At 39.9% G+C, this 27,128-nt stretch overlaps 1 protein-coding gene and 1 long non-coding RNA gene across 2 annotated transcripts in view; one reads left to right on the top strand and one right to left on the bottom strand.

The window, feature by feature from the left end:
• Positions 1–27,128, top strand: part of LOC146688421 (uncharacterized) — a 66,155-nt gene that overhangs the window by 5,832 nt on the left and 33,195 nt on the right. The window contains exons 2-11 of the mRNA XM_085438039.1: positions 151–349; positions 4,455–4,653; positions 8,542–8,635; positions 13,622–13,898; positions 14,480–14,756; positions 19,776–20,096; positions 21,103–21,198; positions 21,434–21,471; positions 21,563–21,732; positions 24,059–24,234. Coding sequence (XP_085294165.1) covers positions 238–349; positions 4,455–4,653; positions 8,542–8,635; positions 13,622–13,898; positions 14,480–14,756; positions 19,776–20,096; positions 21,103–21,198; positions 21,434–21,471; positions 21,563–21,732; positions 24,059–24,234 — 1,760 coding nt within the window. The 5' untranslated portion in view covers positions 151–237. The remainder of the gene's footprint in view (positions 1–150; positions 350–4,454; positions 4,654–8,541; positions 8,636–13,621; positions 13,899–14,479; positions 14,757–19,775; positions 20,097–21,102; positions 21,199–21,433; positions 21,472–21,562; positions 21,733–24,058; positions 24,235–27,128) is intronic.
• LOC146688422 (uncharacterized) lies at positions 911–9,490 on the bottom strand. The gene is made up of 4 exons (XR_014916279.1): positions 9,310–9,490; positions 8,482–8,621; positions 2,887–2,979; positions 911–1,585 (listed from the first exon to the last, which is right to left on the bottom strand). It is a non-coding gene; the product is annotated as an uncharacterized LOC146688422 (long non-coding RNA).

Below are 27,128 nucleotides of genomic sequence, written 5' to 3'. Positions count from 1 at the left end.
CCCTGAAAAGGATAAGCGGAAGTGAATGGATGGATGGATGTCCCTTAACATAAGATTTGATTAGTAGTGGAAGCACTTTTAATAATTTTTTTTTACCATTTTCTCCTCTCTCCCATAATCATAATCCTTTTGCTTTTTCTTTCAATCCAGGTAAGGAGTCCCTGGTTTGTTGACAGTCCCCAAGGTGCTGGTGTCCCACACTTGGTGAAAGAGCAGAACAGGCTGGTTTCAAGTAGCATGTCTGGTGGAGAGATGATACCCCTATCTGCTGCCTTTACAAGGGGCTCTAAGGCTAGAGCAAGTCTACCTGTAGGCCGCTCAAGTGGTCAGACAAGAGGTTGGCCGTTAGGTATGTAGACACATTTAAATAAATCTGTTCAATAACACTGTATGAAATAGTTTGCTTCTTAACTGATTTGGACAACACATATGAATATCCTGCAGAAGCTGTATGGAAAATATGGTCATGAAAATGCTGTCAGGATCCAATTTATGATAAAATACCATATTCCCAGATCACTTCCATCTCTCTTTAAAACATTTACTTTTAGAAGACATAATGATACAATAAACACACACACACACACACACACACACACACACACACACACACACACACACATTTAAAAAAACAGCATAGAAAATAAATGGATGGGTTTTTTGCGCTAGTAAAGTTGTGGAGTTGTATTTTGTATTTTGTCTCACATCAATTATATCATCAGTTATATCGTTATCGCATAAATATTTTTGGCCATATCGCCCTGCTCTACTGTGGAGTACCTCAGGGTTTTCTACTGGGGCCCATTCTTTTCTCTTTATATTTGCTTCCCCGTGGGGTCCATTTATAAAAAGCATAATGCCCTTTCATTGCTTTGCAGATGACCTCCAGATATACAGTTAGGACCAAATATATTTGAACAGAGACAATTTTTTTCTGATTTTATACAATACAGTACAACTTTATTTATATAGCACATTTAAAAAACCAGCGGTACACCAAAGTGCTTTACAATCGAAACAGGAAAATAAAGACATGGTTAAATAAAAGACGATTAACAAAGTACCACAAATGTCAGCAGGTTGAGTGCACTAATTATACAGGAATAAAGTTACCAAGAGCAGATATTGCTAAAAGATAAAGTACATAGATAAAAAAATTGAGCCAAATATAAAATAGGGACACCAACTAGATGGAAAAGCTAGGTTAAATAAGTGAGTTTTTAAACTGGATTTAAAAGATAAAATGGAGTCTGACGCACGGATAGCAATGGGAAGGTCGTTCCACAGGTTAGGTGCAACCAGGGCAAAAGCACGGTCTCCCCTAGATTTAAGTCTAGATCTAGGCTGAGCCAGGAGTAATTGGGCTGAAGACCTGAGGGCTCGCCCAGGGACATGTGGACTATGGAGATCGACCAGATAGCTAGGGGCTAAATTATTTATAATTTTAAAGGTGAGCAACAATATTTTAAATTCAATATGATATTTTATGGATAACCAATACAAATCAGCAAGAACAGGGGTGATAGAGGTATGCTTTCTAGTACCAGTCAGGAGGCGAGCTGCAGCATTCTGGACAAGCTGAAGTCTGTGAAGGAGAGCAGAGTGAAGACCAATGTAGAGAGAATTACAATAATCCAATCTAGATGTCACAAAAGCATGAATGAGTTTTTTAAGATCTTTATGAGGGACATAGTGCTTAGCCTTAGCAATAAGGCGCAGTTGGTAAAAGCTAGATTTGATTACTGAGGACACTTGTTTGTTAAATTTGAAAGAGCTATCCAGCAGGACACCTAGGTCACTAACCGAGTCAGAGAGAGAAGTGACAAAGGAACCAAAGGTATCAGCTAATATGTCCCATGGGGTATGGTTGCCAAACACTACAATTGCCGTTTTCTTTTCATTCAGGATAAGGGAATTGCCCAAAAGCAATTCTCTGACTTCTCTCATGCACTTGAGAAAGCAGTGCAACGATGGAGCAAATGTTATATTTTTCAAAGATTAAGTCTAGAGGGGCATGTATAATGAGAATAACATTGGGCCAAGCACAGAGCCTTGAGGAACACCACAGCATAAGGATGCAGTGGTGTGCATGGCTCTGTACATTACCACAATAAACTTTAAATGAAACAACTCAGACGGAGTTGATGTGCAGACTTTAGCTTTTATTCTGTGGGTTGAAAAAGATGTCATAAAAATGTGAGGAACTAAAGTATTTTTAACACAGTCCCTTCATTTCAAGGGCTCAAATGTAATTGGACAATTAAATAACCCAATCTGTTACATGGGTATGACAGCGCTATTGGTCCTTTAGTGTCTTACTGTCATCTGGTTGCAAGGCACCTTGGTGTGACTTTCAACAGTGCTTTAAAATTTGATAAACAGATCAGCTCAGCTGTTAAGACAAGTTTCTTTTAACTAAGGCTCCTCAGTAAGGTGAAGGCCTGCCTCGCTTTTATTACCTGTCATCTTAATTACTGTAACTCTTTATATGTTGGCTCTGATCAGTTCTTACTTCAGTGTTCAAAATGCAGATGTTTGCCTTTTGACAGGAAAGAAAAGGTGTGATCACATTACACCTATACTGGCATCCTAACACTGGCTTCAAGTCCGTTTCAGTATCCACTTTAAAATGTTATAACTTGTTTTTAAGAGTCTCAATTGTTTAGTGCCACGTCACTTAACAGAACTTTTGAAACTCTATGTAGGGTAATTTCCAATAAACAAAGTTTAAAAAAGGAGTCTTGTGTTCCTGGTTTCCAAAAGAAATGCTTCCAGTTGCATTATGATTTGAAGACTGTTTATGTATTACAAACTGAAGATGTAACAATGAACTCCTTCCTAAATAAGCATGGAAGTTCCAAAAAATAAGCAGTTATCCAGAACTACCTGTGCACACGGTCAGAAAACCGTGAGACTCCTAACCTCGCTGTCCATGCTCCGCCCCTTCCCTCTCACACAGGGTTTCATGCTGCTATTGCACTAGGGAGAAATGAATAAATCAGGAAGTGGAGAGGATTAGTAAGTGGGAAGTGAGGGCAGCTATGAAGAGGATGAAAAATGGAAAGGCAGATGTTTCAGATGATATACCTGTAGAAGTCAGGATATGTATTAATTCTTTAACCAGACTGTTTAACACAGTGTTGTAGAGTGGGGGAAAGAGTGTACTGCTTTTCAAGAACAAGTTTGATACTACAGTTCTGAACAAGGGTGAAGAACTTTACATCCGATTTTCTTCTTAACACAAATAAAGGCATTTGTGTCCCCCACTGGAATCAAACCAGCAACCTTTTGCTTGCTAATCAAGCGTGTCAAGCATTACACAGTTGGAGGCATTAGAGTTGTAGCTGCAGAAATCCCTTTAAAACAAGTTTCATTTTATCAAGTTACCAACTGAATTAACATTAATCCTGGCAGCTAATTTGACTGCTGAGGTTTCTCCTAGTAGCATTTCTGTTAGATAGACAGTGTTGCAGTGGTTAGCTCAGTCATCTCACAGCTAAAAGGCCTGTAGGTCCGTAACTAAGTATGTGTCACGGCTGGGGCAGCAGTCGTATGGTGTTACGAGAAAAGGACCCAAAATGCATGAACTGGCAGGGGTGCGAGTGAGTGTTTATTTACAGTGACGACGAAGTACAAAAAGAGGAAATAAGGAACAGGGAGCTACTAAAGCCTAGACTGGGAAAAACTAATAAACAACCCTGAAAACATAAGGACACAGGATGATACACGGAGATGACACGGAGGAAGCAGGGCAGAGAGACGCGGAGAAACACTGAATAACACAGACGAACCGACAAGGATCACAGGCAGGCACACACTGTAAAAACACACAAGGTAATTAGGGAATGACACACCAGAGGGGAACACAGCTGAACCTAATAGACACAACGAGACACAGACCTTCAAAGTAAAACAGGAAATTCACAAACTGTTCTACAACACTAACTCAGGGACACGAACAGAGCACAGGAGGGAGCACACTAAAACACTAAACACAAGAACCAAACCCTAAGAATTAATACAAAACATAAGATGATACCAAAATGAAACACAAAACGCTGGGTCATGTGGACCATGACAGTATGCATATGAGACAAATTGAGTGCATAGGATAGCTCGTGAATCACTGGGATTTAAATAATCTCTCAACATGAATCTATTCATACTTCACACTTCACCTGCAAGCTCTTGTGTTGGAGCTTGAAGGTTTAGTTTATAAGCTGTCTGCTTCATAAGCCATTGAGAAGCAAGCACCTGTACCCTATTTAATTTAAAGATTTTGTTGTGGATTAGCATTCTTATGTTGTATATGGCTAAATATATTAAAATAAACATCAAAAATATTTATTTTAGCTGCCACTCATCAGTTTGCGTATTAAGATTTGAAGATGTTTCTTTGTACGGTTCTGACACAGACTGATGGCCCCTCTTCCTGCCTGTTTGTGTTGTGTCAGGTGTGCTGTTCCTGCAGTATGGGGAGGAAACAAAGCAAGTCTGGGTGCCCACAGAAATCAGCAATCAGGATGCTCTTCGGGCTTTGTTTGTTACCGCTTTCCCTCAACAGCTCACCATGAAGATGCTGCAGTCTCCAAACATGGCCATCTACATCAAAGATACCACCCGCAATGTTTACTATGACCTGGAGGATATTAGGTGAGGGTGGTAAAGAGAATGATATACACAATTACATAGTTGTGCTCATAAGTTTACATACCCTGTCAGAATTTGTGACTTTTTTGGGCCATTTTTTTGTTTTAGAGAATATGAATGCTAATGGAAAAACTTTTTACTCGCTCGTGGTTAGGGGTTGGGTGAAACCATCTATATAAAAATTTATAATCACAACACAAACAATCAGGGGTGTTAAACTAATTTTACATCATGTACACATGCAGCCCACTTTGATCTTAAGCAGGCAGCACCAGTGACACTCCCCTTTCTGTCAGTGTAAAAAACATTACATATTTAACTGGGGGTTTTTTTATATGATAAAGTGAGAAATGTGTCTGTTAGACTCTTTGGAGTTAGGTTGTTTAAAAAACAAATCAATTCTATAGTAGATAGTGAAAAACAGAAATCTTTCCTATTTTTACAAAGTTAGAGTGGTTTTGTTAGAGACATAGGTAAGCGTTTTGCAATTTGGAATAGTTTGTGAGAGCTGAAATTTCTTTTGTACTGAATTACACGTTTTTCTCCTCTTTGCAATCTTCTCTGAAGAGTGGCAACATGGGAGCTTCAAAACAACTCTCAAATGACCTGAAAACAAAGATTGTTCAACATCATGGTTCAGGGGAAGGATACAAAAAGCTATCTCAGAGATTTCAGCTGTCAGTTTCCACTGTGAGGAACATAGTGAGGATGTTGAAGACCACAGGCACAGTTCAAGTTAAGACCCGAAGTTGCAAGTCAAGAAAAATCTTAGATAAGCAGAGGCGAGGGATGGTGAGAATGGTCATAGTCAAGCCACCAACCAGCTCCAAAGACCTACAACATCATCTTGCTGCAGATAGTGTCACTGTGCATCGTTCAACTATTCAGTGCACTTTGCACAAGGAAATGCTGTATGGGAAAGTGATGCAGAAGATCAGTGACAGAATCAAGAATTAGAAAAAGTTGCATTTCCTGCAAAAATGCAGTGTGAATGCCGTGTAGTGGAATCTGCTGAAAAAAGCTGAAGAAGCAGAATTATCTGCTGAACAGATGTGTAGAAGCTGAACTGCTTGCCGAAGATGGCTATATTTGAAAGGGTACACTGCAGAGTGTCAAGAAAGCAGTGTGCATGCAAGCAGGGAAGATGTGCGGCAACCACCACAGGTAGGATTCGAACCTTCATCACTGGGTCTCTCGGCAGCTGCTCATCCCACTGAGCCAAACCAGTTCCAGTCCCAAAACAAAGATATGATGAGAGAAAAAATGTGCACTGCGCAGAAGAAGCTGAATTGTGCTGAAAAAAGAGATGAAGAAACTGAAAATTGTGCTAAAAAGAGGCGAAGGAACTGAAAACAGCTGAAAAGGGGTGAAGAAGGTAGAATTTGTGTTGAAAAGAGTTAAAAAACTTGAACTGTTTAATGAAAAAAATGTTGCCATAAGCGGGATTCTAACCCTGGCCTCCCGCTCTGAAAACGGCTGCTTATCTCACTGAGCTAAAACATGGCTCAGCCCAGCAAGCTAAACTGGTGATCACACTGAAAATGTGGTCTCTTTCATCAAATGGGCCAAAAAGTGGCATAAAAAGCTTAATATCTCAAAAAGTAGAAAAGTTGTGAGCACCAAAGGACATAGCTGGCATTAGCAGAAATAGCAGAACAGTTTAAATATTTGAATGGTGGCAATCGGCTGAAAACTGAGGGAGTAGTTAAGCGGCAAAGAAACGGAGCAACTAGAATAAGGTAGAAGAATAAAGTTTAAAGAGAAACAGGAACACAATGCCTCACCACATTCACACAATCAGTGAAGTTGAAGTTGCGCCAGGCCCGGATTTTTCAACAAGATAATGAACCTCAACACTGCTCAAACTCTACTAAGGCATTCATGCAGAGGAACAAGTACAACATTCTGAAATGGCCATCTCAGTCCCAACACCTGAATATTATTGAAAATTTATGGTGTGACTTAAAGCGGCTGTCCATGCTTGGAAACCATCAAACCTGACTGAACTGGAGATGTTTTGTAAAGAAGAATGGTCCAAAATACCTTCAACCAGAATCCAGACTCTCATTGGAAGCCATAGGAAGCATTTAGAGGCTGTTATTTCTGTAAAAGGAGGATCTGGGTACACGGTCGGCCCCCTGATCCGACTCATCCTTGCTGCTGGTCTATGGGCCGGGACACAGATGGTCATGGCCAGTCCCCACTTACCGTCCGCAGAGGGATGGAATAGGCTAGGCCAGATGGCTCCCCGGGCTAGGTTGGGCGATGGGAGTATGTGGCGGGGTGTGGCTTGCAGGGAGGCTGAGACACACTGGAGCTCCATCAGCCAATAACGTCTCCCCTATTAAAGAATGTACTAGGACATGCGTTGTTGTTTTGTGTGTGGCTAGCAGCTGAAAAGCTGCGGCCGAGTGTTAGAGAAAAGAGCAACCAAATAATGAAGTGTCGAAACTGCAACTATGTGGTCCATCATTCATGTCACACAGTCCATTTTTCTTTAAGTGCTTCCTATTATGTATCTTGAAATCCACTTTTTTTCCCCGGAGAGTCCCGTATGTCAACTGAAGTTATTTGTGGGGGGTTTTCTTGCATCCCGAACAAGTTTTGTGGCAGTTTTGGCTGAAATGTTTGTTTCCATTACAAAAGAATTTTTCCACTTCTTTGTTTGAACACTGCTGATTGATGCTGTCAATTGCCTGGATATCATTTTTCCTGTTTCATAAAGTTCAACTATCGTCTCCCACAGATCCTTTGATCATTCTTTTGCTTTCCCTGTAGCTCAGAATCCAACATCAGTGCAGCACTGGGGGTTTGTCAGGAGCCCAGAAACTCACTGACGTTTTATACACACAAACTAATTACAAGGAAACAGATCACGGACTGGTCACCGTTATTATTAAAACTTTCATGGTATATAAACATTGATCATGGTCATTTTGGTAGTTTCTGTTGTCATTATGATTTAAAAAGGGTATGTTTGATAATAAATGGTTTCTCCCAACCACTAATCATGATTGAAATAAAAGTTTTGTATTATCAATCATATTCTCTGGAAAATGGCCCAAAAATTACAAATTCTGCCACGGTATGTAAACTTATCAGCACAACTGTTTATAAACAAATCACAATCCCCTCTGTCCTTTTTACTCATTAACAAATTCAGATTATCGGTCACTGTGTTTTGTTATATGAAAAGATTTTGGTGTCAATTGTAAATTGAGGAAACATCTTTTTCACTTTTGCCATCTTTAATTGATACATAGTTTTCCTTAATCTTGTTTTTAGCACTAAACCTTACATACTCAGTCTGGCAGCTACACTTTTTGCTTCTTGTCAAATTCAAAAGGATTAAGAACCCTGAGGTTAAAAGGCTTCATCATTCAAAAAAAGCATACACTTCATGTCGTGCTCTAAATGGTTTGTATCCTCCATCCCCTGCTGTACCTAGAGATAATGGCACTCTCAATATCATCTCCTTTCAGTTACAGAGCCTCCCACCTTCTACAAAACGACTTCTCAGCGTTTTAGGTTTAGGCAGCAAAAGGAAATCAATTTGCCTCATATATCAACAGTAACTGGATTGAAATAGACAGCAAAATGTTAACAATTGCATGCTGAACATCACAACGATAAACTAAATAAAACTGTTCTCACAAACAAAATTTAGACCACCCCTTTATTTTAAAATATACGCTGCACAGCCATGAGACCTGTTTTGACCAAACAACATGTCTGATCCATTTAATTACTACTCAGCGATTTCAGCATACCACAACTTAAGCTAAATATTTAATAATGCGTTTCACATGTGTCAAAACTGATTCAGTATACCTTTTGTAGAAGTTGTTGCACACATTGATTTGTCACATCATGCAAATCTGTTGCTTCTAGAAACATCACCCCCAACTCCTTCTTGAAGGCGTATCATAAAGACCCTGAACATGTGTTCAAACATCATGCCAAGTCTGCCACTGTAGGAGGAAAGGTGAGTCAGTCAGCTTTTTTTGTTTTGTTTGTTTTTTTCAATTTAATGCATTGTGGTTTATTTTCTCCACAGAAAATGGTACATGCAAAAAGTCGTTAATATTTACAGTATATACAAGATCTTTAATCAAAGGGATAGTTAAACACACTACAAACAACATTTTCCCATTACATTTCAGCAGTACTAGAATTTTGAGCAAAGCTATTAACATCCATCTCTTTGATTTCAGGACACAGCACTGAAAGTGAATATAAAATGCAAAAATATTAACAGTAGTTATATGAGAGCCTGGACACTGAACCAGTGTCTGGTGTGGATCAGGCCAACTAAACATAAAGATCAGAAACTTCTAGTTAGGTTGTTAATCTGTCCATCAGAATAAAGGATTAGCAAAATGTATCCAAGTACGGGGCCCATTTACAGAGCTCTAACTGTTTAAAACCTGTGAACTTTGTTACACCCCAGCCCAGGGGAAACCGGTGCACAACACAAGGAAAATAAAAAGAAAAGAGAGAATGTCCTCACACTCCTGCTCTCAAGGAAAACAAACCAAAAACTGCCACAGAGTTACATAACCAGTCAGTTTATTAAATTCCAAAAGGTAGCGGGCGTCAGGGTGAGCATGGCCAAAACAACAAACAAAACTCTCTATAAATGAAGTGAAACTGACTCACCTACACGGAGAAAACCCAAAAGAAAATGCAGGTCTCTTATCTGCCTCCCTAACCAAAAACAGGAGAAAATAGCTTCTCAGCCCTACAGCTACCGAGTAAAAATACTTACAACTATTTACAACAAAACTATTCACAACACAGCAAAAGCTTCTCATTCCAGAGAACAGAGTCTCACACACAGCCACAGCTCATTGGGAGCAGGAAGCAGCCAGGGGCAGAAGGGTCCTCATTTACAGCCGGCCTCTCCCAGTGCTCCACCAATGGTCAGCCTCCACCTGGAACTCACAAAACATCAATAACATAGAACACAAACTACGCCACCCTCTGGTGTGTGACAGACAACAACCACACAGTACAAAACATGACTCCATGACACTGACTCATAACAACTTATTTGTATTTATTTTTGCATTTATTCCAAGCTATCTCGTGGTAACTTAAACTTACAATGGCCTTTCTTACCCAGATATGAGCATATATTTCAAACAACTTACAGTGACAACTTGGTCCTACTAGAATGTGAGGAAAAAGTGATAATGAGAAAGTGATACTTGTCATTTGGTTGTTTTAACTCAACATTATTTTGGTGAAGCCTGAGGAGAAACCCAATGGGAGTTTCTTTTGCAGGTTAAATAATGATTTCCTTTGTACTTTTCTTAATGTTTGTCTTTGTAGCTGTAGATGCTGGGTTAGAAATAAACAGTAAGATTTTGCTGAGAAAGAAAAATAATGCTAGGTAGAAAACACGTGCATGTGTGAATGAGGCATGTTGAATAAAGGACTTTGAGTGCTCAACTAGAGTGGAAAATGAAACAGTACAATTCAGAATGTATTTGAAACAAACAAAACTATTTAATGTAATTTTCCAACTGATTGGATAATTGAATCTTGTACACTGATAAAACTCACAGATGAACTTGGTCATGAGTTCTGCTACTAGTGCTTTTCTACTCTTCTGGAGCACTTTATACCACATGGCTCATCACACAAGCACTTTTTCTATAAACATTTACACATGTTCATACTCCCACGGATGCATCAGTGAACAACTTGGGGTTAGTATCTTGGCCAAGGCAAGGATTGAATCCCCAAGTGGACGAGTACTCATATGATGCTTTTCTACTCTAACTGAGCATTTCCTACTACAAGCCGTATTCATCCAGGCACACACACATTCATACAAACACTTTTTTCCATTCCAAGATTTGTTTGTCTTACATTCACAAATGCTCAGGCTTGGTAACATGCCACTAACCTCCTGACTGGTAAACATCAACCTCTACCACACTGAGATGCCTGTTGACTCTGAAGGGTTCTTCTCTTTGTTTTCCTTTCCTGGGCCACTACTTTTGAGAGCTAATTTCATCATATAGTTTGAGACTGGATATTGAACCACATTTGCTTAATAGAATGGGGATTCTGCTACCCTGCCCTCTACATATATGTTACTAACCAGCTCATAATTTGAGAAAATTCAGTAACTTAACATTGATAGAAGAGAACTATTGCAACAGTATTTGTTTCTGTCTGTACTTGCATTACTCATGAGAGAGAAATGTGTTTGAGGTCCCTATGTTGTAGGGTGAGCTAACGTTAGGTTTGGGTTTGTGTTGGAGAAAGTGTAGAGGGAAATAATGGAAGTCAAGTAAGTAGTACTGGATGTCTGAATGGTGAAGTGAAAGACAGTCAGGGCAGAGTCATAGCTGGAAGAATATTTTGTTGTTGCTGGGAATTTGTGTCAACTCAGTTTGTACTCGAACAATCATCTGTTTGACAGGTTGCTCTCCTTGTGTAACTGGTCTGGACAAAAGGAAAGCAACCTGTTGGATTTTTAAACTTCTGGCAGTTCATCTCTTTCAGCATGCCAGCTCTTTGTAGGTTTACTCAGTCACATAGACTAATATGCATCTCTTATTTGCACAACAATAGGAATATTAACTGTAGTCATGCAGAGCTAAGTCAAAATATGCACACATTATTTATTGTTTCACTTGGTAGTGTGGAGAATTGAGACAATAATGGAGAATGGAGAAAACAAACCAGTCTTTACCATGAGAAGATTCATATTTGAGTATTTGTAAAGAAATTTAATATGTAGGATTAAAGAAAAATGGAGGTGGAGGAATCTGTACTCATTTGTCCCATTGCACAATTATTTGGCTTATAATTTGGTTTCAGAAATGACTTGTTCACTGACATATTCTCCATTCAGTAATTGACAATAGCAATGAAATTGACAGGATGACTAACACCATAATGTTTTTATATCTAGGAAAACCTTCATCTGATATGTAGCTGCTGGCAGAAACCAAACTTGTGACTAGAGCTTGCAGTGGAACGACATTAGTTGTAATGCTGATCATGTTGGCATTGTGACCCATGCATATTCAGCTAAATTTGCTAAAGACTTCCATGATAGACACACACAGATTCATCAGATAGGCTCATATCTGCTATGGCTTTGCAACTTGTACTTATGTTTCTGAGTGCCATTTATATTATATTTACACTTCTGACCTCTCTTGAGGACAAAGAGGCACAATTATACTTTCAACATTTTCAGTAAATGTTTGTATGTGACATTTTGGGGTGGTGGTTTGGTATTTGGTACATTTTTGTATCGTTTGTATTATTATTATTTTTAATTAGCTGAGATTACTTATTCTTTCTTATACATTATTTCTTTTTCTTAAGACCCAGAGTCAGGAATGTTTTTGTTTGTCTGAGTGAGTGATATATATTTTATGTAAGGGTGTATCCAGAATTCACAAAAACATAAAAATTCCATTTATCAAATGGAAGTACTTTTAAAATTCAGCTATACACTTCTTGGGGTTTGGTGAAATGATGAAATTTCCGCTTGATTTTCATTGGAAGGTTGACTGAGTTTCATTAATACATTACATGTGCTTTATGATCAAAGCCTGAAAGATGAAACTGACTTGTTGGGATCAGCTAAACACTTTTGAATTAAATGCATATTCAGACCTGTTAAACAACAACTGGCCAAAAAGGACTCCACAGCAGAAAAGGAAGGAATCCCCAACTCACTCAGAACGGGGCTGTTCATAAAAGGTGATTGAACAAAAACATGAAATTAAACTAAATGAGCAGAAAGAAGTATCATGTCGCAATTGTGAGGGTTACCCAGCAGTACTAGTGTGCACCAGTGTGAACAACAGTGCTTGGCATCCAGCACCTGAAACCAGTAAACTCTGCTGGGACTATGTCTCTGCCCTGAGATTGGAGAGCACTGAATGGAACATAAAGGTGCAAAAGGTCAGAGAGATATGAAGGCGCCAGACCATTTAAAGTCTTGTAGGTGAGCAACAGGATCTTAAAATCTGCTCGAACCCTACAAGGCAACTAGTGAAGAGATTTCAGTACTAGAGTAATATGTTCATATTTCCCTATTTTGGTTAAAATGCAGGCAGCCACATTTTGTACAGTCTGTAAACCTCTAAAACTTTTCTTCGTCAACCCAGAGAGGAGACCATTACAATAATCAATACGCGAAGACAAGTGAAAGTTTTGTGGTCCAATGACCATCAAAGCTGAAAATTATCAGATAACCAGCCCCTAATTGCAGATAGACAAGCTTCCAGTTTGGACAAGTCAGCACAGTTTCCAATGATTAAAGGATCATATAGTTGCAGGCATCAGCATAACAGTGAAAGGTTACATGAAAATAACATAGAAGAAGACCAAGAAGCAGCAGATAGAGAGGAAACAGTAATAGGCCAGGTACAGACCCTTGAGGGGACCCCATGCCTCACAGCACAGGTCTCAGAGAGATCATTTTTAAAACTAACATTCTGAGATTTCCCAGACAGGTAGGATCTCAGCCAGGATACATGCCGATAAAAATGCTGATAAAACGTTCAATCTTATCCAGTAAAATACAGTGATCCACAGTGTCAAACCAGCGCTTAGATCTAGCAGTAATAAAACTGAAGTGCGATCATTGTCTCATTTACCACTTTGATTAAAGCTGGTTGTGTGGAGCGGTTTGGTCTGAAAGCAGACTGAAATGGCTCAAACTGATTGTTGACAGATGGTCGGTGAGCTGCATAGAAACAACTTTTTCAAAGATCTTGGACAACAAAGATAGATGTGACATGCGTCTATAGTTTGCAACTGAGTCAACTGAGTCCAGGCTTTTTCACGATTGTACCACCACTGCTGATTTAAAACAGGCTGATGTGACTCCAGCCGTCAATGAAGTGTTATGGAAAGTGCTCTATCCCCCCGTCTGTGGTTCTAAGTTGTGGTGATGGTGCAGTTTCAGAGCACTTTTTTTCACTTTCTTCAGATCCCCAGAGAATTGTTGTATGGCAGTCACAGTCCAGTCCACACCTTGTCATCATCCAGTCGTGGCACCCTCCAAAGCCTGCAAGGTTCCATGTCTCCACCCATGGCCCGGTCTATGCCCTCCTCCCCTTCCAGGGTGGCATATGGTGGAGGGGGCAGTGGGGGAGTGCGGGACCCCAGCACTACATTAGCACAGACACTTCGCCTTTCGGGAGCAGGACGATCCAGTACCATATGCACCAGCAGTGCCATCCTGGAGAGGAGAGATGTCAAGCCTGGTGAGATTCCTCCAGCAGGAATGTGCTTTTTAGCTGATTCCTACTGAACAATGAGTCACTACTGCAAGTGTTTTTTTCCCCCTTTGCTGTGACATAAGGGAAGAAGTTATGGGCTGTGATTAGTTGTAATGATGTATGCCATCTCCCATTATCTGTGTGTATAGCAGCGGCAGACATTGACATACATACATGCCGTATGTCAATGTCTGCCGCTGCTATACACACAGATAACCAGAAACCTCGTTACTGCTGTGTAAACTAGCTTTAGTTTCACATTTAAGCAGAATGTCTGAATGTCTGGGGTTTGTGTGTGTGTGTGTGTGTGTGTGTGTGTGTGTGTGTGTGTGTGTGTGTGTGTGTGTGTGTGTGTGTGTGTGTGTGTGTGTGTGTGTGTATTTGAGCTTTTTGCATTTTTTTTGTTTTTTGTTCCACATGGCAACCCGGTGCACAATGCTGAACTGATTTTACTTGCACTACACTCTTGGAAACATAACCACTGGCTGTGTTTTTACTCTTTATGTGTGTTTGCTCCACATTCTAAAGTGACAGTGTGTTTATGTGTAAATGCATGTATGTGTCAGATGAGAACGTTGACAGCAGTAAGGTCATGGCCTTGGTGGTGCGTGGTGAAGGAGGACCACATCCAGACTCCTACTGCGCTTCTCTGCAGGATGGAATAGCTCGCCGCAGCATCTCCTCCCAGTGCAGTGCCCCTCCATCTCTCGCAACAGATGTGGTGAATGTTGGAGTCCTAGGACTCCCAGTAGGGCTGCAGCAGTACCGAGCCTCCATTAAACCCCTGATGGGCTATGGAGAGAGCCAATATAATCTAGAGGACGGGACCCATTCCCTCCACAGGTATACTTGCCTATTTACACACATATGCAATAGGAAATGTCTGAAGTTTAATGCTTCATTTCTGCACCATTTGGGTGTATGCAGCAGCCAGGAGGCAACAGTCTGTACCAGTTTAGGTACATGTGTTAGATGTAGTTCTTATAATGGGTTAAAAATGATCATTTTTAGTTGGGCAGCATCAATGACTGTAGAAAACATGGACGACGCGACAGCTCCACAAAAATGAAGCCAAAACGTCTCTATCGCCCCCTGGTGTCTGGCTGCAGTATAGGTCATAAACCTCCTCCATGTTAGCGGATGGGACTGGGGTCAGACTAAAATAAATTAATTCTCCTAGGATAAATTTTTTCCAAAGATTCTTTCTTTTGTTTTCAATAGTTCTCATCACGCTGATTGATGTCCAAGAGGTCTCCTTTCCCATAAGTTTGATTCTAATTCCTAATTCCTACCACAGTGATGTTAAATTGGGGTGAAACGTCATCATAACAGCTTTGACTGGCAGCTGCAGTCACGGAGAAACTTGCGTATCTCTGTTAGGGAATAGCAGATAGAGCGTAGGCTCTGAGAGGAGGGCCAGCGTTTACGCTACGAAAACACGACCGAGTGTTTTAACCTGACAGCCTGAGGTGTTCTTCAGTAAACTGGACTACCCGACAGTTTTCTACAGTCATTGGGCAGCATATAAAAGAAACATCTAAACACACAAAAAACAAACTTTTTTGTCAGTGTAATCTTTAGTTCGACATTTTTCGGTAATTCAAATGTAGGTAAATGAGCTGATTGTATTATAGTGATTTCTATCTAACATTCACACTCTTGATAGCTGCATGCGAAAGCAACTTGGGGTTAGTTGTCATGGTCCTGGGTCAAGCGACCCAGTGTTTGAGTTTATGTATCTTTTGTATTTATTTTGTGCCTTAGCTTAGTGCACCTAGTTAATTTCTAGATTACTGTGTAGTCCTGTTTCTTAGTTATGTCATCTCCCCTGTACTAAGTTTCCCTGGTTCATGTGTCATGTCTGTGTGGTTATGTTTGGTTCCTTGTCTAGTCTGTCATGCTTGTTAGGCCTGTTAAGTTGTGTTGTCGTGTCTAAGTCTGCATGTTTCCTGTTTTATTTTGAAAAGGGGTCTTGTGTTCTGTGCTCATGCGGTTAGTTTTACTCTTGCCTGTGCATCATTATGTTTATCCTAGTCAGCTGTTTCCTCATGTGTCTCCACTTCCCCATATCACCTCATGTGTGTATTTAAGTCCTCTGTTCTCTGAATGTCATTGTCGGGTCGTCTGTTATCCCCACCATAGTCATAGAACTTCGTAGTATTTGTTTCTTAGTGTTTTTTAGTTTGCTTAGGGTTCCTTGGTTAACCCCTGTAATCATCCAAATAAAGGATCGCTTTCTGTTTAAACTTGCAATACCTCGTCCACATCTGCTTTTGGGTCCTGTTTCAAAAAACACACCGGCGCACCCCGCCGTGACATTAGTATCTTGCAGGGATATTTGACATGTAGACTGGAGCAGCCAGGAATCAAACCACCAACCTTCCCATTAGCAGATGACCTGCACTACCACCTGAGCTACAGCCACACCGTTTCTTTGGTTAGCTAAACCAAAGAAATAGAAAAGTCACTTTGGGTATGTGGCCTGACAGTTACAGCATGTCATTTTGCAATCCAATAGTAGAACGTTTAAAGTGCCTTGAGGCAATTGTTGTGATTTGGCACAAAACTGAATTGAATTCAAGTAGGAGCTGACTGGGCAAGGTCTATGTGAGTGTGATGTTAAGTGTTGGGGAGTAACGGAATACATGTACCACCGTTACGTATGTAAAAGACAAAATATGAGTAACTGTATTCCGTTACAGTTACCATTTAAAAAGGTGGTATTCAGAATAGTTACTTTGTTGAAATAAATGGATTACACGGCGGTATTTTCCTGTTTCATAAGGCTATGCCCTCTCTATTTCTGGTAATTCCACGCTGATGGAAACCTAAACAAAACGCACATTAAGAGGCTCTAACGCGTGTGACTTAACCTCGCGGCACATGTCACCCCTTATTGTGGCCCGCATAATGACGTGAAGAAATATTTTTAAATAGTATTATTCAACAAATTATTTAATATGAAGACGATAGGCAGTGTGATAAAGGCATAGCATGTATGAAGCATGTAAATATAATAATAACCACTGCAGCCAAAAAGAGAGCCTGACGAGCCCAGCTGTAAGTAAGCTGTTAAGACTCGACTGTACACTGTGTTCGTGTTTCCTCTGAAACAATAAGTCCCGTTGGAGCAGCCTTTCAACGCCTCTCTCTGTCTCTGCTAGCAAAGTTGACCCAGACAACAAAGTAAAGCTAGTTTTCAGCTACGAGCCCGACATGAACCGGACGTATTAGCCAGAGGTCCCTTTACTACGGTTCGGAGCCGCGGACCTGTTTTATATACGCGCTGAATAGTTTCTATACAAGATCACTGCAAAAAGTGCAGCCTTACCTAATGTGCACCTACTGTTACTCATTTATATTAAGATTTAAACATCTAGTTGGTGTTGGTGTGGAGAGTAGCCTTCAGTAATAGTAATAAATCACACAGCAATAGGACATTCATGTAGTTGTAAAAAGCATGATAATGTATTAAGTAATCCAAAGTATTCAGAATATGTTACTCTTATTGAGTAATGTAACGTAACGGAATATGTTAAAAAATACATTTTGGAAAAATTAACCTACCCAACACTGGTGATGTTATATCACTCAAGATCAGACAGCCATCCTGTAAGTCTTTTATATAGCAAATATTTTAAAGTGAATGTACAGCCTGTGTGTGCTGTTGAGGGCAGGCCTGGCCAAAAATCATATAATCAACAAGTCTTGGCACAGGAAAATAAATCTCTACATGGATTGTATTAATTTAGTAATTTACTCACGTGATTATTTTTGTGCATAAAGCAGGCCGGATACAACAGTGTTTCCTACTCATAAGCTTTATTGCTCAGATATATATCTAAATCCAGAACTGAATTTAAAATCCTTCTCATTGCATACAAGGTCTTGAATAATCATGCCCCATCTTATCTTAAAGGCCGCTTAATATCTTCTCACTCCAATGTAGCTGCCATCACCAGTGTGTGAATGTGTGTGTGAATGGGTGGATGACTGGGTATGTAAAGCGCTTTGGGGTCCTTAGGGACTAGTAAAAGCGCTATATAAATACAGGCCATTTACCATTTAGAGCATTTTGCTCTCAGGCTTCTGGTTTACTTCTGGTTCTTCGGGTATTCAAAAGTAGAATGGGAGGCAGAGCCATGTGCTCCAAGTTTGGATTTGGATTTACTTTTAAGATTCATCTTAAAACTTTCCTTTTTGATAAAAAAATATAGTTAGGGCTGGATCAGGTTACTGTGAATACTCCCTTAGTTACACTGCAGTAGGCTTTCCATTATCACCGAGCGTTTCTTCTTCACTCTTTTTTTCCTGCTTTTTTTCCTCTGCTTTTAATCTTAAGTTATTATTAATCCATGGGTCTCTTCCCTGGCATGTCTTTGTCCTGTCTTCCTTCCCTCATCCCCAGCCGGTCGTGACATATAGCCGCCCCTCCCTGAACGTAAGTAACCGGACGTTTCTTACTGTTAAAGGGAGCTTTTGTTCCTCTACACTGTCACCAAAGTGCTTGTTCATAGGGGACCATCTGATTGTTGGGATTTTATTTGTTTTCTCTGTATTGTTGTGGAGTCTTTATCAGTTTAAAGCACCTTGTTGCGATTTGGCACTATATAAATAAAATTGAACTGAACTGGATTATATTTCTTCCAGGAATCATTTGAATCAAAATCAAAATCAGAATACCTTAATAATCAAAGAGGAAACGATGTGGTGACAATTGCTCCAAAATGAAAAGAACAGTAATGAACTAAACTGAACTAAATAAAAGAATATATTACAAAGTTACAAAATTTAACAAAATATCTCTAATAAATGCAAATAGCTCTAATTATAAATATATTACAGAAAATTAAATATGCATTGAAGTTGTAAAAAAAATATTAGGGAGTAGAGTTTAAGTACCTGCTCGGCACTGTGTTGGCACATGGGGAAATTATATCCTTAAACTTAGTTACAGTCCTTTGAGAAAGAGATGAAATGTACTTTTCCACTGCTTTGTAACCCACTATTGGAGATTTAAGTATTATAAGGAAATGATCAGACAAAAGAGGATTTGGGTTGTTTTTTTGTTTTGTTTTTTTAAGTTTTCCAGTGAGGGTAGGGTAAGCATCAAGCTTTCAAATTAATTAAAACTCTGTGTGGGTCTTTGGATGATTTGTAAGATGGAGTGGAAGATTGCTGCCACACCCTCTGTAGCTTGTGGTTCAAGGATTCAAGGCTATTGATTCATTTAAACTAACATAATTATTCTGCTCTAACCAGGTTTCTTTAAAGCAAACTAAATCAATTTGTTCATCAATTACTAATGTATGTACTGACAGGGACTCAGAAAGGAGAGACATAATGTTTAATAATCCACAATTTGGTGCAGTTGTGTATACTATATTGTTGTTTGTAATTTTTTTTTTGTTTCTTTGTCTAAATCACTTTTGTCATGTAAAAAACATCAGTGGTCTGGAGCTCTATGTAAGCTCTTTCCTCCAGACCATCCTGTAGAAAGCCTGTGAAGGTAGCTGAAGCTTCAACTTGCTTGGCAGTAGTCAAGAAACCTAAAGGATTTAGAGTTAGTTAGAGACGTAGGCAACAATTCCTCCTGAGATGTGTGCAAACCTGGTGACCAACTACAAGATTGGGAACATTTATTTCAATCAATGACATGAAAATCAATCGATGACTTGTAATAACTAACTGATTGCTATTATATCCATCTCTATTATACTGAAAACTACGATAGAAATTAGAGACTTTGATAAACTGATTACTTGATGTTTCATCTATTTGTCAAAGGACCATATTGTATGTGGGTTTTACACTGCTGTACATACATTCACTTTCTATTCCATCTGCTTTTTCTTTCTCTAGGCGGAAGAATAGGAAGTATGCTGATGGTCAGCTTCCCCCAATGGGAACCAAAATCCCGCCTAGTTCCCCTCACAGACTCAGTGAAGTCAGGATGTTTGATGGTGGACAAATCATTGGAGGTGTGGGCCTAGTGTCTCCTGAGAAGAAGTCACTGATTCGCCAGTCCCTGGGGCAGGACAATAACAGTGCTACACTAGAGATTATAAGCAGAAGCAGAGGAAGTGGATCCTCATCCTCCACCTCATCTGTTTTTGCTGACAGTCCTCTGGGACAAACTGAGAGACTGTTTCAGGGCCATATGAATGCCAGCAATGCCCAAAGGTGAGCTGATAGCCAGAGTAATTGCCTTGTTGCATTGCAGCCTATGACGAAACCACAGGAAACATAAATCACAGATGTTCTTTTAAACGACAAAAAAGAACAACTTTTCTTGTGTCTTTCATAATGTATGAGAAAGATAACTAAGCAGTGGGTTCGGTTATTTTCCATGTTTAGCCAGTTGCATCACAAAAATAGTCCTTATATTACACTCAGTGAGTGCTTATAGTGATAGATTATACCAGTAGCTGATAATCAGCCCAGATATACTCTGCTCCAAGAACAAAACATGACATGTTGCCCTTTTTGAATTAAATACACAACTAACGACTTATCTCGCATTTGTCCTATGAGATATTTCTGTTACTAGGTCGAAATTGCGTGGTAGAAGTTTCAAAATCTGACACTCAGTAACTGCAAAATATCACACAGTGATGATATCTGCAAAGTAAAAAAACAGGCCTCTTGAGATTTGCTTTGAATGCTCAGAGTAGAAATGTGTTATAAAAGTAAAACTCCATTAACAAATGTTGTGCTTGGTTCAGCTGGACTCTTCCAAAACTGACCCCACTTAAGTCACAAAATGCATAAAATGATTAACCTTATTTTGTCCTTTAAGGCTTTTTCAAGTATGATCAGTACAGGGAGCTCAGATTCATAGCTAAACTAAGTGTCAATGGGGAAGTGACCAGTGAGGAAGTGGAGAGGGGAGTTGTTTTTAAGATTAAGCTTCAACTGTTCCTTTTGATAAAGTGTATGGTTAGGGCTGATCATGTGAACCTTTCTTCCTCCTGATGATGTAGACTCAGGGTGAACTACCAGGATGCTCTCAAAATTGCTTATCCACTAATATCGGAGTGTATTTCCTTTCCAATATAAAGAATCATGAGACCAATGGTTGGGAAATGGTGCTTAAACGAAATTATGACAGTTACATGGTGGCAAGCTGTTCTCATGGTTCATATAAGTGTTATGTGATGGATATAATGTATGTATTCCTATTTATCAGTGAGAGAATCAAAGCCATGGAGGAGCAGATAGCCAGTCTAGCAGGGCTAGTGCACCACGCTTTGTCCATAGGACCCGGAGACAAGGATGCTGTCAGGTCTGTAACATCTACTGATATTAACAATTACTATATTAATTATTCTTACATTTATTATGTTTGTTGTTGGTAGTATTTAAAATAACAATGTGTATAAAACAAGAATTCATTTAATCAAATATAATATTAGTTTGACTAACAGATCTTTGCCTCATAAAGTAAGATTATTTCTGCATACGATATAAACCTGGGTTAAACAGTCATTTTAGGTCTTTTGTCTGTCTGTGTTTTTCAGTGAGAGTCCAGAATGCAACCTTATAAACAACAGACTTGGTGAGAGGTTTCTTAAATGTACATATTGCCACTATGAGTGTGTCTCATGGTGTGAAAATTCTGAAAAGAAAACAATTTCTTTGCCCTTCAGGAGTATCATCTGAGCCCCAGAATCCTGCTGCTCTGACTGACAGCTTTACCTCCATCCATCCAGCTGCTCGGGCCCCTGCTTCTGACAGCAGAGTGCAACAGCGTTTAGTGTCAGCCAAGAGGAATGTGTGTGAGCTGCGACTCCAGTTGAACCAGCTCAGACAGTTACAGGTACTCAACTCTGCTCACTATTTACAGTTAATGCAGCACAAGTAATAAAGTTATTAATAATAGTAGTAAATACTGACGTGTACTTTTTAACTACTTATGTTGTCTCACTGACAACTCAAAGTGCTCCAAGCCAAATCAATTTGCTTCAATTTAGTTTTATTTATGTAGCGCCAAATCACAGCGATAGTTGCCTTAAGGTGCTTTACATACAGAGAAATCAGAGAAAACCTCAACAATCAGACCCCCCACCCCCCATGAGCATGTGCTTTGGTGACAATAGGAAAGATAAAAACCCCTTTTAACAGCAAGAAACCTTCAGCAGAACCACGCTCAGGGAGGGGAGGCCATCTGCTGCGACCCCCTGGGGGTTAGAGGAAGAAGATGGGACAAAGTCATGCTGTGGAATAGACCCAGAGATTAATAATAACTAATGATTAAATGCAAAGTGGAGTATAAACACATAGTGATGGAAAAAAAACACATCTGACTGAAGAGGATGCAAAGCATCATGGAAAGCCCCTAGCAGCCTAGAAATATCGGAGTGTCTCTAAGGGAGAATTCAGGGTCACCTGATCCAACCCCAGCGATATGCTTTCTCAAAATATTTTAAGCCTAACCTTAAAAGTAGAGAGGGTGTCTGTCAAACAGGAAGCCGATTTCACCGAAGAAGGACCTGGAAGCCATTCTGCTTTGGTCCTGTTCAAAGGCTGTTTTCTTGTACTGTCATTGTAATTATTGTTATTTAACGCTGTCATGCATGAATTATGACAATCTCAATCAGGATTTTTTTCATCTTTTCATGCCTAAAGATGATTGATTCTGGATTTAACTGTGAGCCAAAGAAGAGAGGCCAGTATGGAAGAGCTATGCTCTCTCTTTCTAGTCCCTGTCAGGACTCTTGCTGCAGCATTTTGGATTAGCTGAAGGCTTTTCAGGGAGTTTTTAGGAAATCCTGATAATAATGAATTACACTAGTCCAGCCTAGAAGTAATAAATGCATGAACTACGTTTTCAGCATGAGCCTGAGACAGGATGAGATACTGCACAAATGCAGTTCTACATATTTGTTTAATTTGACATCGAAGGACATGTCCCGGTCAAAAAGGAATCAAAGATTCCTCACAGTGTTACCGGAGGCCAAGGTAATGAGCATCTGGTTAGATACCATTGTGTAAGATTTTTGGGGCTGTGTATAATAAGCTCAGTTTTATCTGAATTTACAAGCAGGAAATTGGAGGACATCCAGGTCTTTATGTCTTTAAGACATTCCTGCAGTTTAACTCATTGATGTCTGTTATCTGGCTTCATGGACAGATAGAGTTCGGTTTCATCTGCATAGCAAATTAATGAAACTGTATGCTATGATTGATGATACTGCCTAAGGGAAGCATGTATAATGTAAACCGAATTGGTCCTAGCACGGAGCCCTGTGGAACATTAATACCTACAGAATCCTCTAATTGCTATAATAAAATATTATGGTCAACAGTATCAAACTGTTAAGTGGGTGGGATTACACCAGGGAGCTATGTGGACTATGATGTTTACAGACGACACTGTGATCTGTAGTGAGATCAGAGAGCAGTGGAAGAGAGCCTGGAGAGGTGGAGGTAGGCTCTGAAGAGAACAGGAATGTAAGAAGCAAGATAGAATATAATGTATGTGTGAATACGAGGAAGACAGGTGTAACAATGAAGATGCAAGGAGTAGAGGTAGTCAAGGTTTAAATATCTGGAGGCAATCATCCAAAGCAACAGACACAAGAGAGCTGAAGAAGAGTGCAGTGTCACTGACGCTCACAGTGGTGTGAGTGTCAGTGATGATTTGTGACAGAAGGAAAGCAGCAAGACTGAAAGGGAAGGTTTATAGGATGGTAGTGAGACCTGCTGCGACTTGTGTTTTTTATGGTGGCAATAATTTACTGCCGCCTTAGGTTGGAGTAAAAGTTAGAGATGCGCAAAGGAGGGGTAAACAACATATTGTGCAAAGAATTCTGAGTATGCAGCTGAACGGCAGGAGGACAAGGAGAAGACCTCATGGATATAGTGAAGAAGGACATGCAGAGGGTAGGTGTCACAGTGGAGGATGCTTGTGATGGCTGGATAGTGAGATCGAGGTAAATTATCACTTGTTGTGATCCCTACAGAGAGCAGTCAGAAGGAGAAGATGATCTTATGCTGGGCCTTGCTGCAACACCTCAGTTCATCATTTGCCTTAAACAAGCTATTATAGATTAAGTGTTGTGTTGAAATGGCCATATTACCAATATTTGCTCTGAAAACCCCAAAACGTTTTCCTGATTTCTGACTTGCTGGATGTTTTTCAGCTATCAAACCAAGAGACTGTGAGTTCTACACTGCAGATGGCAGGCCACGAGCTAGTGGTGTTGATGTGTGATCGGCTGGCTCGATTTGAGGAGGCAGCATTCAGACAGAGAGCTGAATTGGAAGAGGAGAGGAGCCTCTACCTCGCTGAAGAGGAGAAAATACTCACACAGCTTAGGTAAGAAAATGAATTTAAGAATCCAAGAATTTTTTAAAAATACTAATCTTTTGAAGGAGTAGCCATGAACCACACTGTGCTGGTCTGTTATGACAGACCTGCTGTCAGAGGCCACAAGAAGATCATTCGTAACCTTCACTAATGCTGTTTCTGTGCTGTGATGAGCTCTGAAACCTGAGTTAACTTTTCAAATAAATTGTTCCTCTGCAGATGATCACTTAGCTGTTTCACAACTTTCTCTTTCAAGAATTTCTGAGATAAAGAGAAGGCTTGAAACTGACTTAAAATTAACTAAGACAGCTGGGTTTAACTAAGGGCTTTTAAAATGATCTAGTTTTTCCTCGATCATTGGCAAATAGTAATGTTCTAGTTTTACGAAGGCCTTTTTAAAATAAAGAAACAAGCAGTTTTTGCAGCCTATATGAAGACCCGTTAACATAGTGAGACATCATTTCCTCTTCACCTTCTGAGTTAACTGCTGCAAGGCCTGCATCTGTGAGTTATGTGAGCTATTTGTGAGCCACAGTATCCAGTGGATAGGATCCACCCAGGGATGTAACGCTATTAATAACTAAGGACACCCCATGACTCAGTAGCTTGTAGAACCACATTTCACAGCATTAACTTGTAGAAATTTTCCCTTCTCTTTACAGCATTGTTTAAGTTTGGTCTGTGCTCAGCTGTTTGAATGGCCCGCCACAGCATTTCAGTCCGGTTGAGGTCTGCACTTTGGACCACTGCAGCACCTTGATTCTTTTCTTTTTCAGCCATTATTATAGATGATAAGCTCTTGTAGATTTCCATATTGTCTTGTTGATGACCAAGTTTGATCCAAGCTTTAGCTGTAAGATAGATGGCCTCACATTTGACTCTAGAATACTGAACAGGTGAACAGATGAGTTCATAGTGGACTTGGTAACGGCAAGATGCCCGAATTTTCATCCTTCCACCACCGTTCTGACGGTTGGTGTTAGGTGTTTGTGCTGCTATGCTGTATTAGGGTTTTTTTCCAAACGTTATGCTGTGCATTATGGATAAACATCACTTTGGTGTCATATCTCTAAAGCAAATTGCTCTGGCAGTCTTGTGGTTTGTTCAGATGCCATTTTCAATCCTAAGCATCAATATCTTGGTGGTTTTAATCCAAACAAGTGAGGAGTGGATCTAATGCAGAAACTGAGATACATGACTTGCTTTATCATCATGCTGGACTATAACTGGGATAATCATTTACAAAATTAACATTATGTTCAATTGAAATTTATCTAATGCAGTTTTACAATGAAACTTGAAACTAGCAACTGAAACCATAAACTTATCAGCAAAATATTTGTTGAGGTCATAACTGCTGCTGAAGGTTCGATTTCCCATAGATTTCTTTTTGCAACCAAAGGAATCATCCCCTGATGTGACTCAACGTCACCGTTGGCCGACAGAGCCACCCCACTCCCAGTGAAAGCTTTTACTGCAACTCCAAAAGTCCTACCTTTGCTTGAGCCCATGGTAGCCCTTGTCCAACCTTGTTTAGATCTGTTCCCTTCCAGCTGTTATATAAACGAGTAGTTATGTGTAGTGTCTTTACATCAGACTTGTTGCTGACCTAAATAGATGCTGATGTCAAGATTTCAGCTGTCCTCTTTCATTTAAAGTTAAAGCACTGACTGACCATGATTTAGTCCTTCCAACATTCACAGACGTGGTCTGACATCATGACCCTTTATAGTGTAAAATGCAGCTGAAGTCAAATCATTGGTGGCATGCATGGCGTGACATATCAACTTGTAGGCCTAATGTTAAAAAGCAATTGTTAAAAATAGAGGAGTGGGGTGGGAAGTGATTTGATTTGGTATGGCATGGTCGTCCAAACACATCATAATTCGTTCACATAATAACATGATACACATTAACTTCTTTTTTCAACGTACTCTGCTAACATGGTTTGGCATTTATGAAGGTTCATGAGTAGGAGTTTCAGAATAACTGGGACACAGTTATGTTTCTCTATGCGAATTCAAACACACGTTTAACCAGATACCAACATATCAAGCCAGCCTACTCTCTTAAGCCCCAAGGTTCTTTCTGAGGTTCGTGCTCTTGGTATCTATAATAAAGCTAACACTTGGGAGATTCATCAGAGGTGGAAATATTAGAGGAGATGTTACTATGTCAAAGTAGCTGAGGCTGGAACATAGAACAAAAGGAATACTTTTTTCCTTGCCTAATTTATTTTGGAATTTTATTGCATATAACCATATTGAAAATATGCTTCAGTGGACAATAAACTCAGTAAACAGTCCCGATCAAAAGTTTAAGACCACTTGAAAAATGGCCAAAAATCATATTTTGCATGGTTGGATCTTAACAAGTTTCCAAGTAGAGCTTCAACATGCAACAAGAAGAAATGGGAGCAAAACATTTTTGAACATGCAGTTTATTGAAAACAGCACTTAAACTGAAACAGGCTGTTTTACAGCTGATCAAAAGGTTAGGATCACACGCCTTTAAAAGGCCAAATCTGTGGCAAAGATGTGGATTCATTGTCATTTTCTGTCAGGTAGTCACGCTGTCATGACGTTCTGATGACAAAGGCAACGTGAACGTGGTCGCGTTGTTGAACTGCATAAGCAGGGTTTCTCACAGCGCGTCATCGCTGCTGATGTGGGACGCAGTGAGACAGTCATTCCACCTGTGAGGATCTGCGCAGCCTTTAACCACAGCCATAAAGCTTTGGGTTAAGATAAACACGTTTGGTTTCTGTCACTGTCACATCTACACAACACTTGATGTAGAAAGGGACAGACTGACTGAAGGTCTCCAGGTCCCGTTGTTCAAAGATGGACCAGGCTGTTATATCAAAACAGTCCTGTAGTTGGAGGAGAGCACCATCTAGCCAT

The sequence above is a fragment of the Copadichromis virginalis genome, linkage group LG18, assembly GCF_057382275.1.
Source record: "Copadichromis virginalis isolate Kocher_CV1m ecotype Utaka linkage group LG18, C_Virginalis_male_GT1.1, whole genome shotgun sequence".
NCBI classification, from domain to species: Eukaryota; Metazoa; Chordata; class Actinopteri; order Cichliformes; family Cichlidae; genus Copadichromis; species Copadichromis virginalis.
Note: the sequence above shows the minus strand (reverse complement) of the source record. Positions and strands in the feature narration are given on the sequence as shown.